The 13955-nt window shown below is 35.7% G+C and overlaps 1 protein-coding gene across 2 annotated transcripts; it reads right to left on the reverse strand.

The window, feature by feature from the left end:
- Nucleotides 1-6696: 6696 nt before the first annotated feature.
- Nucleotides 6697-13955, reverse strand: LOC126702928 (uncharacterized). 2 transcript variants are annotated; one of them, XM_050401795.1, is made up of 8 exons: nt 13513-13955; nt 13103-13241; nt 12952-13021; nt 12705-12792; nt 11126-11339; nt 10281-10422; nt 8767-8937; nt 6697-7193 (listed from the first exon to the last, which is right to left on the reverse strand). In XM_050401795.1, exons 1-8 carry the CDS (start codon nt 13919-13921, stop codon nt 7002-7004), a joined length of 1425 nt encoding a protein of 474 aa, XP_050257752.1. In that variant the 5' UTR covers nt 13922-13955; the 3' UTR covers nt 6697-7001. The 2 variants fall into 2 exon arrangements, with proteins under 2 accessions (XP_050257752.1, XP_050257751.1); XM_050401794.1 differs by having other exon boundaries at nt 12699-12792; nt 13513-13953.

Genomic DNA, 13955 nt, shown 5'->3' on the forward strand with positions numbered 1-13955 from the left:
ATGTAGGTGCACCCCTTTGTTGTTTGCTTAGAGGCCTAATTACTAACTCCCCCCCCCCTTTTTTTTTAAACAAACAACACAAGCAACCCATGTTACTGATATATGCAAGTGCACCCCCCTCTTTTTCTTTTTTTCTTTTTCTTACTCTAATATATGCAAGTGCACCCCTTTGTTATTTGCTTAGAGGCCTAATTACTAACTTCCCCCCCCCCCCTCTTTTTCTTTTTTTAAACAGACAACGCAAGCAACCTATGTTACTGAGGAGTGGGTGGACCAAACTCTCTATGAGAAGAAAAAGGAGGAGTCCAAACAATATGCTACTTAAAGGGCCTAGGCCCAGGCCGACAAGAAGCTGAAAGAGACACTTCTCAAGATGACCCAGTATGAAAAAGCTTGAAAAGGGACAAAGGCCTTCATAAAGAGCAGCGAAAGGCAAGTCAGAGAGCAGCTTCATCATTTGAAGAAAGCCTCAGCTTGCACTTGCTCAAGAGAAAGTGGGTGAGATGCCTAAGGAATTGGAGAAAAAAGATGATACCATTACCAAGATCGAGCAAGCAGCTTACAACCTGGGGCAAAATGAGACCAAGGCCCACCTCAAGTCTTAAATTTCGACAATACGTCAGGGTTTCTGCCTTAGGACTTGGATTAAGGCTTTGAATGCTGCCGAAGTGGATCAATCCTCGAAGTTAAAGGATCCAGAGAAAGTGTTCTACCCCCCTAGCTACCAGAGTTAAAACTACTGCCCTTGTCTAGAGCAGCACTGCCCCTTCAACCTAAGTAGCTTCTGCTAAGACTTCTAGTCCAACCTCGGGGGGCAAGGTTCTTACAACTCCTCTTAGCTCTTTTGAGAAGGAGGGCCTAGCTCTAGACAAGACAGCTTCCTTGGTTCCACACCCCTCCACTAAAGGGCAGACTTCCCAAGAGGCTAAGAAAGACAAGGAACCGAGAGAACAAGAAAAAGAGTTGTCGAAGTAGGGCCTAGGCTTAGGTTTTGTAATAGGTAGCTTACTGTACCCCCTTCTTATAGAGGGAGTTTGCCCATATGGGGCTTTTTAGTTGTTATTCCGTTTATCTATCACTTTCTTGTACTTTTCATATATTAATGAAGATCTCTATCTTACTGTTAAGTGTATGTATTCTTTCAATAACTCTAGTCTTTTTTGGATAATTTGATTTGCACTGCTTTGCTTCTAAGTTCATTCTAATTACCTTCCCTTACCATAACTCTTTAGCTTTATTTAACGACCCAACAAACCTAGTATGAAGAAGGTCCTGTCTACAATTAATCAAATTAGGCACTAATTTACCCAAGGCAGGTGATTCGAGGAATTGATCCAGGCTGAGATTTGGTTTAACCCTTAGATTAAGCATTAATTTCCCCAAGACAGGTGATCTGAGGAATCGAACCTGGCCGAGATTCTGTTTAACCCTTAGAAGAATTTAGGCATTAATTTACCTAAGGCAGGTGATCCGAGAAATCGAACTTGGCCAAGGTTTTGTTTAACCCTTTAGAAGAATTCAGTCATTAATTTTCCCAAGGCAAGTAATCCGAGGAATTGAACCTAACCCAGGTTCCGTTTAACCCTTAGAAGAATTTAGGCATTAATTTACCCAAAGCAGGTGATCTGAGGAATCAAACCTGGCCAAGGTTCTATTTAACCCTTTAGAAGAATTCAGGCATTAATTTACCCATGACTAGTGATCCAAGGAATCACACTTGGCCGAGGTTCTGTTTAATCCTTAGAAGAATTGAGACATAATTTACCTAAGGCAGGTGATCCAAGGAATCGAACCTGATCGAAGTTTTATTTAACCCTTAGAAGAATTTAGGCATTAATTTACTCAAGGTAGGTGATCAGAGGAATTGAACCTTGCTATATCAGATTCTCATTTTCAAGCACTCCCAATTACCAAACAAAACTAAACATAAAAACAAAAGGACACCTCTAGTTATAAAAGTACTAGAGGTAAGTCAAACCTCATTTTAAATGCCTTATTTGGAACCACCTCTCTTGGTTTTAGTTTTATCATCCTGGCCACCGTTATAGGAATTTTTTTTTTTAAACTTCTGGACTTTTTTTTAATTAAAATTTTTTTAGAAATAAATAATTAAATATTAAATTAAGGGCAAAACAACGTCGTTTTGAGAATTTAATGACAATAGTCGGTTTTAAGTTAACAAAGAACTGAATTTGGATGTTTTGAAACTTAGATGACTAAATGTGAGAGAATGCAAACTTAGAAGATTGAAATGAAAAGTAGTGAAACTTAGAGGGTAAGTTTGGAATTTGGCCTTGATTTTATAAACTATTTTTTTTAGTAAACAGTAATAATTATTAGAACACACACGAAAATAGTAATATTAGTGTTTTAAATTGGGTTTATAATACATTACATAACCAAAGTACAACTACAAAAAGGCCTAAGAGCATTAGCAATAGTGGTGTTAAATAGCTATATTGCTATTTTTAGCAATAGTGATGCTAAATAGCTATATTGCTACAGCAATAGAGCTATAGCTAAAAGTTTTTGACTTCTTGCTATAGTGCACAGCCATTTATGGCGGTGCAGCTAAAAAAAATATATTTTATTATCCTTCTCTCTCTTCCTTCGTTAAAAAAATATTTTATCCACTACTGCTGAAAGAAACCCCATGAATTTTTTCACCGATTTAATACCCCAAAACACAAATTTAAGCAAAACCCATAATTTTTTTTTTTTTTTCACTTTTCAACACCGCGAACATTGTGAAAACAATCAAAATCCCAAAAAATGAATCCAACCCAACAAAAATCAAACACCCACAAAAACAACCACAACAACAACAACAACAAAATTGAAAATTGAAAAAAAAAAAAAAAAAAAGACAAAAAAAGAGAGGAAAACTGACCCCCAGGAGTAGGAGACGACATGGTCGAGCTTGAGAATCAGCAATAGCTTGAAGCAAAGGAGAAGGGTGTGAGTAGCTACACCCTGTACAGACTTCATTACTTTTTTTTTTTTTTTTTTTTTTTGGTAAAAGGGAACTTATGTTAAAACACAAAAGTTACAAAGCCATATTAGGCATAGTTCTGGCACAACGCCTTACATAATACATTCCAATAGCATTAGAGTTAACAAAAGAAGAAATTTCAGGCGTCGGGGGATTGTTAAACACTACAAAATTATCCTGCTGCAAACACCTCACTCTCGCCATGGCATTTGTGCAGCTATTCGCTTCCTGATAGGTATGGTTCAGTTTGATTTGCTGAAATCTGGTGAGGAGGGACCTGTAGTCAAGTAACAAGGGTGTATAAGTTCTGTTAGGCAGCAAGTTAGAAAGCAATAGGTCTGTTACTATCTTGGCATCACACTCAACTTCAAGGAAAGGAATGCCCATTTGGGCAGCTAAGAGAAGACCATCTCTTACAGCCCAAAACTCAGCGATTACACTGGTGGTACTGCCTATTCCCCTACTAAATCCTTTCAGCCATTCACCCCTATGATCACGGATTAATCCTCCAATGCCTGCTTTTCCCGGATTCCCTAACGATGCTCCATCTGTGTTTAATTTACACCAACCCGCGCTAGTTTAGTCCATTGAACCTGAACTGAACTCCATCTGTTGACATAAATAGACTTCCCAATGCAGTAAAAATAATCAACAGCTTGCTTGATGCTAGTATAGTGCAACCTAGGATTTAGGACAGAGTTTTCAAAGACTACCCTGTTTCTATGTTTCCAAAGATTCCACACAGTGAAGGCAAATAGGATTTTCCATGGCACACCATTGGAAAGGATATCATGACTGCTTAGGCAGTTAGCTTTTAACCACTGAAGCATCTCCAAATTATAGGATGCTTCCATCGTGGTTGGGATTCCAATCTTCCTCCAAATCTGCATTGCATATGGGCATTCCCTAAGAAGGTGAATGGCAGACTCACTGGCATTTCTGCAGTGAAGGCATGTGGTATCACATTGAATACCTCTATTGGCTAGCATCTCCCTCACTGGAATACTCCTATGGTGACACAACCAAAGGAAAGATTGAATTCTAGGCAATGTATCTATTTTCCAAACCCAACCTCCAGTGAAAGAATTGGCTTCACCGTCATCTTTACTAGCTAGCATATAGGCCGATGCAGTGCTAAACTCCCCATCCTTGGTTAGCCTCCAAATCAACATGTCCTCCTTCCTCCAAAACAATTGGATGGGAATGGCTTTAATTTTGTCTTCAATGTCAAAAGGGAGATTAAAAGATAAGGCATCCCAGTTCTAGTTATTATCTTGGAGTAAATCAGCCACAGCCAAATTGCACTCCATGTCATTGATTGGGCCTTCAATTAGTTCCCTATGTGTACAGCCTCTCACTCACCTGTTTGTCCAAAACTTAATGCTCACACCATTGCCAACATTCCAACATACCATTATAAAACACAGGGAATCCCATTTTAATGGCTTTCCAATTTATAGAGCAAGGCAGCTTCTCAGGGTCTTTGGAGTTCACTCTAGACCATGAATAGTACTTCCTCAAAATTACCTTGGTCCAAAGAGCATCTTTTTCTTGATACATCCGCCAATTGAGTTTAGGAAGGAGAGCAATTTTTTTTTTCTTTTGCAAATTGAATACCCAATCCTCCTTATTCCTTAGGTTTGATGATTTTATTTCAACCTACAAGGTACATCTTCTTCTTTCCATCAGTAGAGTAACCCCATAAAAAATCTCTGTTGATTTTGTCCAATTTCTCACAGAGATGGGAAGGTAGTGTCACTCCTTGCATCACATGGTTAGGCATGGCTGACATGACTGATTTGACCAATACAGTTCTACCCACAAAGGAGAGGAACTTGGATTTCCACCCAGCAAGTCTATTAATCACCCTCTCAACTATAAAGTTGTATTGGTTCCTTTCTGCATTTTTGTGCTTTAGAGGAAATCCTAGGTATTTTCCTAGGTTGTTAGTGGCCTAAATGTTTAGATTACCACATATTCTTCCTTTCAAGTCATCATCCACATTTTGAGAGAAGTAGACTCGAGATTTGCATGTACTAATCTTTTGTCCCGATTCAGTACAAAACCACTCCAACACTTCTTTGACGGTTTCACTATTCTCCTTAGTAGCAGTAGCAAAGAGCATTAGACCGTCGGCAAAAAACAGGTGGGATATGCCAATATTGACTCTAGAGGCTTTTATAGGATTCCAGTTGCCTTCCATAGACTCCTTGTCAATGAGACTTCAATACTCTCCTCCAGCTCATTCTTTTTCCTTCTTTTAATATTTATTTTATTGCTTTTACAGTTTTACCGCATCAAATTATTCACAAAATTTTAACCAAACCAACCCACCAAAAAACCAGAAACAGAGAGATACAGAAACATAGCAAGAAATTTCAAAAAACAGAGAGATTTATCATGTGAATATGCAAAATACTAAATAGGTTTTTTTTCCATTTTTGCGTGTTGGGTTGTAATTCTCAAAAGGAAAAGGGAAGATGAAGAAGGTTTTCAATTTTTTCCAATGGGCGCGAGAAAAGAAGAGAAGGAAAAGGTAAGGTAAAATATATTATTTTCTTGGAAGTAAATATATTATTTTATTGTGATATTTATATTATTTTATTATGTTGAAGGCTAAAATAGATCTACTACTTTATAAAATGAGTAGGTAAAATAGATAAAATAGTTTTTTGTGGTGCCAAATAGCTAAAAATATAGCTCAACTGCTGTGGATACTTTAACCTTTGTAGTTGTAGACTAGGGTTATAAACAACGGATACTAGACATACACAACCAATGTGGGATAAACATCCTTTTTTTTTTTTAGTAAACAATATTACTTATTCACACACACAAAAATAGAAATATTAGTGTTTTAAACCAGGTTTATAATACATTACATAACCACACAATTGTCCCAAGCTTTTCATCCAATATAATTTCAACATACAATTAATTTTAAATCAACCAATTAATGGTCGTCCAATTAAAATTAATTGATCATAATCCTACATGATCAAACCCAAATTATACTGATGCATGTTAGCTTTTAAATTTTGATTTTTTTTTTTTTTTTTGAGAATGTAAAAAAAAAAAAAAAAAAAAAATTTAAAAGCTAACATGCATCAGTATAATTTGGGTTTGATTTTTGTGGTATGTTTTGATTGGATAATCCAACGCCCATAACACACCATTTTGAACCTAAATTCTCAAGATTTATTTTATAAAAGCAATCGAAAGTGTAAAGGTTCAAATTACAATTTTGCCCTTTGGAGTGTGAAATGACCAATTTGCCTCCGCTTAAATTATGGTTGTAAAATGGGTATCTACAGTACTATAGTTTGTTTCTGGCCTACATATAAAGGCCTCCTCGTGTACGATATTCATCAAGTCAATATACTGAGTATTCCTTCTCAATTCTAAGACTCAACACATTTACTAATTGGGAATCCAACTTGATGCAGTTCTTGGTCTTGTTTCTTTATCACAATTTCTATTTCATTTTTTAAATTAAACTAATGAATCTATGGAATGGACATTGCATTGCTTGTTCAAGACATGGACTCAGAAAGTTTCGAGAGTACTACCCACATGATATATATATGGAGAGTCTCATATGACTCGTGTGGGTAGCATTCTCTACCGTGTGAAGTTCCAAGTATCAGACAGTACATAATTGTTATACCTGGCTTGGGGACAAAATTTACATATTGTTGACACAATTAAGTCAAATGTAACCTTTGTCTATATTCTGAAAAACAGCACAAAAATCGTAGCACATACCCAAGTTTTCCAACTCATATTACGAGGAAAATGAAGGTTAAGAAAAAAGGAGGGTGAGGGGAAACAGAATGAAAAAGAAAATAGGAAATAAAAAAATACAGCAAATGAAAGTCAGAGCCAGTTATTACTTGATTATTAATACATTCCCAGTGAATGTCATTTATGCAAGACAGGCCGGTTTGACTCTATTACCCTGTAGCCTGTAGGTAGCCGCCACAATCAACTGTTGTTTGGAACAACTGAACTAACTTATCTCAATCACAGCTCGACCAACAATACTTCCCTGGTCAAGATCATGGAATGCTTGGACTGCCTCCTCAAATTTGTATTTTCTAGAAACTGCATCAGAGATATTGAGGATACCAGTTTCTGCCAGTCTAACCAGCTTGGGTAGATCTTGCCTTGGCTTTGCTCCATAGGAGCCAATGACTTTGATCTGTTCCATAAGATTATCACAAGAAAAACTACATGTTGGAGTTGGAATGCATAACAATCCAAAACCATGTTCAGCAAGCACAGGACAGTGTAAATTGTTACAGAAAAATATTCTTAGTACATATATATAGTGATATAGGTGAGCTGGCCAAACTCTCTATCCTTTGTTTGACCTCAGCTTGGTACAATGGAATTTGAATACGTGTCTCACTCATGTTCAATGTCAGTTGCTTCTAGGATTTAAGTGAGCAAAAGTGAGAGAGAGAGAGATCTAAAAATTAACCTATGGAGATTGAAGCCAACTTTTAGAGATTTCAAATGCAAAGGAAAATAATGCCTTTAATACTATTTTATATGAAACACAACAAATAAAAAGAACAAATAGTTATTTTATTTATGTATTTTTTGAAGCTTATTTGGTCACTGAGAAAACACCTCAATCTTTACATGATGATGGTGCTTTTTTCTTCAGTCATGATGCCTAGATTTTTACTTTTTCTTATACTTTTGTTGTACTGTCCACACTGACCACGGATTGAGAAAAGAGCAGCAAAAGAATACCCAGATTTAACATAGAATTAGGATAAGAAGAAAAGAAAGTAGGATTCAGAAAGACATCTTGAAAGACGTTGAGAATATATTTGAAATTATAGGCGAAATATAGGGATCCATTTGCAACATGGACAAATTGATTGCAACCATTAAATTAAATAAAGTAGTTTTTAATGACTAGATTTTAGACAAACAGCCATTTGAAAGAAGCAACATGTTCAACTCTAAGCCTCCCACCTGTTAAAAAGCAAGCTGTAGCAAACTTGGGGAATTTGCAGGCTAAACTGGTCAACAAAATAGGGTTTTGATCAGGACCTGACAAGTCTACCATGACAAATGACAAGGCTGAAAATGTATATTATTAAGCTGATCTTGTTTCACTATATTGTACAGAATTCCTGAAAGTCATTGATGAGTAGCAATCTGAGACATAAACATCAAATTATAGTTAAAGTAACACTTCTATCAGCTGAGACTAACTTGTTTTATTGAGGGGAAAGAATGATACCATGAAGAGTAGACAGAACAAAAGTAAGAACCCAAAACAATGTTTTGAAGGTGGAGAAAAGGAAGAGTAGAAACCTCAAGCACTGCGAGGACTGCACTTTGTAACTCATTGTAAAGAATACAGAAGTACAACATTAGACATGCAGTAAGAATGATTAATAGCAGGTTGCTACCTTTATAACTTTATTTACTGGTTTCTACATAATTTACTCTAATAGTTTTTCCACAACTTAAAACTTGTGCAGCTTCTGGTTGTTACATTCAAGTACCAATGTTCATTGAGCTAACAACTATCTTGCGGGTTGTCTAACCCTTTGTAAAAGTTTTTTTCCTCACAACCTTTTTCCAGATTGGATCATTCTCAAAAAAAAGAGGAAAAAAAATTTAAGAGAACTGATGCACTGAATATGATTTGAGCAGGTAGAAATCGGATAGTCTTTTGCAAAATTATCTATGGTTATAACTGAAAATGACATGAATACAACCTTAAAATCCATTGACCGCAGAGTACGCACCTTTCTACGAACAAGACGGTTTATATCCACCTCGCCCATAGCACCAGTTTGTGTAAGTCCAACCATTACAGCTTTTCCCCCATCTCTCACACTTTGTGTGCACTGGAAAAATGTCTGTGGTTTTCCCAAGGCTTCCACAGCAATGTCTACACCCACTCCCCCTGTTATTTCCTGTCCAAAACATATGAATAACATGTTAGAGGTTGGTTCATAAATTAAGAAAGAATACAGTGCGCATCCATTTGATGTAATCAATTTAAAAATGTTTGATGCTAATGTTATGGACGACTTGTAAAAGGTCAGAGTACCCAGGACAAGACAATTCTAGCATATAGTTTTGACAGAAAACAATCACAATGAAAGTTATTTTGTGTTGAATGTAGAAATTTTTTTTATGAAATACAATATAGAGATGCCAAAGGGAAATATCTGAAGTTTGATCCATCCTGGCAAGACTCTGCATTATTTTTATGTCCTTTATACATTAACACTATCACAACTTGTCATTTTTTTAAGTGTTGGAATATTCACATATGAGCAGTGTGGCTTAGTAAATGGTAAAGTCCCATATGAAGTAATGATGATAAGAGAGAATAGTTAACATAACATTGTTGGGCCCAAACTCATTGTCTATAGTTTTTGGGTTAAGTGGTGTCCCAAAATGTTATATGAAGCCCTCACAAACAGACTCCTCAATTTACTAATGTGGGCAATTGTTTGATGCCACTATCATTAGTGGCTCCCACTAAGTAGAAAAATATATCAAAATTGGATAAGAATTATAAGAGTGATTGGTTATTAAATTGTTGATGTTGAAACTCATTAACTTAAACTTTGGGTTAAGTGATGTCCCAAAATATCATATGAAGCCCTCACAAAGAGACTCCTCAAGGTGATAATGGTTAACTTGCACAAAAAGGCAAAATCCCAACAATAAGTAACAATTTTATTAAACAAAGGAAAGCTCTAAATGAAGAGCTTCCTAAAGATTACAGCCAAAGACTTAAATCTTCTATAAAATCAACTAAAGAATTACAAGAAACCTTGTACAACAATCAAACAAAAAGCGTAAAAAAGAGGCCTTAAAAGTGGCAGAATTAAAAGAAGGAAAATACAAAACTAAGTTCATGGCTCTCACCAATCACGAGTGAAGCATCAAATAAAAGTGAAGAAATTCCATGTAGAGCAAATTCCAAAGCATATATGGTTGCTTGCATAGTATTTTGATGGAGCTCATTGGACAACTTCAGTGGACACATTGTAGAAACAAGTATCAACTAAGCTTGAAAAAGTTAAGACTTCATTAAAAGAAAAGCAACTGAAGCGCAGATAAGATTGTTCCAATGGCCAGTTTAATGGAAATTTTACATGAAACACTAAGGAGACCCCCAAAAAGTCATAGAAATAGTGCATCCATTACAAAAGTTGAAATCATAAACAAGAGTAATCCATAAGCAAGTAGTATGGAACTTTATAGCTCACTAAAAGGTTGAAGAAAAAAATGTAGCACGTACTCTTATCTTTTCAATAGCATCTTCTTGAATTGCATTTATTGTGTGAGTGGCTCCAAATTGCTTGGCTTTCTGCAGTTTCTCATCCTGAACATCCACAGCAATAATATCAGAGGCACCAAAAGCTCTTGCTATCTGCAAACAACTGGAGCAGGTGATCTCGTTATAGTAATGTTAAAAAGACCCCAATGAAATTGGATCACAAACTTCCACAAGTATTTAATGGTTATGAAGTCCAACTTTTATAAAGTGTAGGGGTGAAATTTGGACCCAATGAAGGAAGACAAGACTCAAAATACCACCAAACTCTACAATGGATTCCTTCTTATTAATTACCACCATTTTTTCTTCTTTCTGGGAACTACTTTTTTTACGCTAGTGTTAGAAAGATAGAGAACTGAATGTCTCTACTGAGATACCATTGGTGAGATGTTCCTATTCTAGACCCTTCTAGAATGTATTATTGCCAAGGTATCTCTACTATCTGTCACTACCATACATTATGAGGTTTTTATTTCAAAAGAGTGTCAAGTCACACAACCAATGCTCTATTGGTTAATATTTTCATGTACAATTCTATTGCGATAGAATGCTTCCTAATATTATAGTGGAAGCATTTATTATTTCCATTTGAAGACTTCTGATATACTTTCTAAACCTTAGTATATGGAACTTTGTTTAATTAATTTAGTCACTTCACAATTTTAAATTGAAAGGGAAAAAAAAGTATATGGTTACTAAATTTTGAATTGGCCAGTCAAACGTTATATAAGGTACTGATAAGCAATTAAAGATACAATTATCAACCCAGAAAAAAGTAAATAAAGTATACAACTTTAGTTGTTCACCTTGAACCAACACCTCCAATTCCAATCACAGCAACAGAATCCCCAGGGCGCACCTCAGCTGCGTGGGCCATAGCACCATAAGCAGTAAAAACTGCACATCCTAGAATTGCAGAGTCTGTGTATGGCAATGAGTTGGGCAAAATAGACAAGGCATGTGCTGGCACAACACAGTATTCAGCAAGGCCTCCCATACAATACATGAATATTGGTTTTCCTACACAATAGACAATTTATTTTAGATTATGTATGTTATGAGCATTACACAGACAATAACAATAAAATTCAAGATAGATGGATCTATCAGAAGAATACTTTGACTGGTGTAAAAAACTAAAACATCATAGAGAAAAGAAAAAGGAAAGAAAATGAATGTAAATAACTATCTAACATGCATAGCCAGGAAAAATTCAACTTTAGAAAAGCAATTCCTTCTATGAATAATAATTATCTATTCTAACCAGGCAAAACTAGATACCTGCTTTCTTGACCTCACATAATTTAGTCATATTGCACTTGGCCCTTCAAGCTTGTAACCAATATGTTGAAACAGTACTTTCTTTTTGTAGAAATGATTTGAAAAAACAAAACTGAGACTTAAAGGAAGATGATGGACAAGATATTTTGAGAAAGGATGCAAAAAAGCACAAGTGAACAAATTGCGAACTATAACATATCCATAAACACAGAATTCTTTTCCATAGAACATGATCATACCATTGAAAGAACTTAACAAAGACACAGAAAAAGGAAGAGAAAGATATTTTAATAAAGGTTGCAAAAGAGTGCAACAAATGAAAAATAGGAACTAGAGCACACACACAACTTGCAATGAAGATGGACATAAGTTCCATGGATAATTGAAATGATGTAGCAATAATTTTTTTTTCTCTCCTAAGATATTGAACCAGAAATATCACTGTATTCTCCTTTGCATGAGGGAATGATGGCCAGAATTCTAACGTTAGCATCCAGTTCTTGGACAAACTAATGATTGATTATCATCTTAACACTAAAAAAATTTTAACTAAGAGGAAATAGAGATATGTGGAGTAAACCACACAAATTTCAAAATTATAGTAATAGTTCCCACTTCTAAGAGCACAAAACATTGTAGAAGCTTACTCAAACTGTCTTTAACTAACCAAATTCCCCTAGAGTTCTATGTACCATCTACATATAGAAAGAAGCCTAATGCTGCATGGTTGAAGATCCAAGCCAACAGATCAATTATGCATGTGCATATATATACACTATGAGGGTGAAAGATTCTCTAGTAATCCCAAATGAAAAACTGAATCTTATCCTGGAAAAGTATATATGATTTTGATTTAGAGTCACCATAGTGAAACAAAACAATTCACATTAATGTTCCTGTAAAACTGAGCATGGGGTTCACTTCATTATGATATCTAGAAATTGAACAGTACATTTATAAAGCTGATGTGTAGTAAACATTGCATATATCTCAGACAAAAAAATTAAGAATCAAACATACGAAAGAAGAATGAGCAACTTTAATTTAGAATATTATTCTCCATAAACAGTAAAAGTAAGACATTGAAAGCATAATTACCACTACCGCGGAGGAACAGCCTAGTTTCACCATCAAAAAGAGTTCCTTTTGCCCGGTTATAAGCAGAGAAATCCTCGCATAATTCATCTTCACCCTTCACCCAATTACAAAAAAAAATCAAATTTGTGTTACATAATTTTTCTTCGAAGATGAAGCTAACTATTACAGCATTTATCAAAGTAGTCCTGACAGCATTAAAAACAATAGTAAAGAATTGGACAAGGTAAAGTGTAGCATCTCAAAGTGATATTACCTTGGAACAGAAGAAACAATTACCGCAAGGCATGATGAAAGCTCCAACAACGTGAGATCCAATTGGGTACCTGAAGAGTCAAGAAGGTGTAATAAATAATCCATGTTGCTTATAAACAATTAGAAATGGTTTCACATTTATAGAACTGAACCTTTTTACTATTTTGCTGTCTGTGAATGGCCCATGTTCAACAACTTCACCAGTTATCTCATGCCCCACAACACAAGGACTGATATATGATGAAAAATCACCTTTCATAAGATGGAGATCAGAGTGGCACACTCCACAGGCTACATTGAGAGATACAATATCAAATGTCATTCATGTAGAATAATCATATATAAATAAGCAATTAATTGATATTCACAAATCACAGCCTGAGAGGACAGAAGCAAAGCATCCACAAATTTCACCAATTTGTTGAGGTTGTAGATTGTCATTAGACTTTATTGTTATGAAAAAACAAGCACAATCAATTCAGTTGCAACATGCATTCTGTCAGTAGGAAAAAGCTCAACTTAAAAAGACTAAAATGAAACTCTAACAAAAATAGAAACAAACCCTTTGTTTTGATGAGAATTTCTCCGGACTTTGGACGAGGCATGTGAAACTCTTCAATGATGAGTGGCTTATTGGGTTCCCAAAACACGGCTCCACGCATGTATGAAGGCAGTCCCACTCCGCCAACTGAGCTTGCTTGAGAAGAATAACAATGATATGAATTAACAGTACCACCATTTTCCACAATACTGTTGTTGTTGGTGTTGGAAATGATGGTATTATGGATGAAGACTCTCCTACTCAAGAGCCTCAAAGTCAAAGAATGCTGAGACTGGGTCTTACTCTTAGTGATGACTCTTCGAAACATGACAGAAAAGGCCATTTGAGTTTGATGGGAAAGAAAAGGAAAGCAAAGTAAGATGGAGTTGAATGTTGTCTGATAGGAGGAAGGCCATCTCTCATCCTTCATTCATCACATCAGACAAAGTAGTCTGTACTTTTCA

The sequence above is a fragment of the Quercus robur genome, chromosome 10, assembly GCF_932294415.1.
Source record: "Quercus robur chromosome 10, dhQueRobu3.1, whole genome shotgun sequence".
Taxonomy (NCBI): domain Eukaryota; kingdom Viridiplantae; phylum Streptophyta; class Magnoliopsida; order Fagales; family Fagaceae; genus Quercus; species Quercus robur.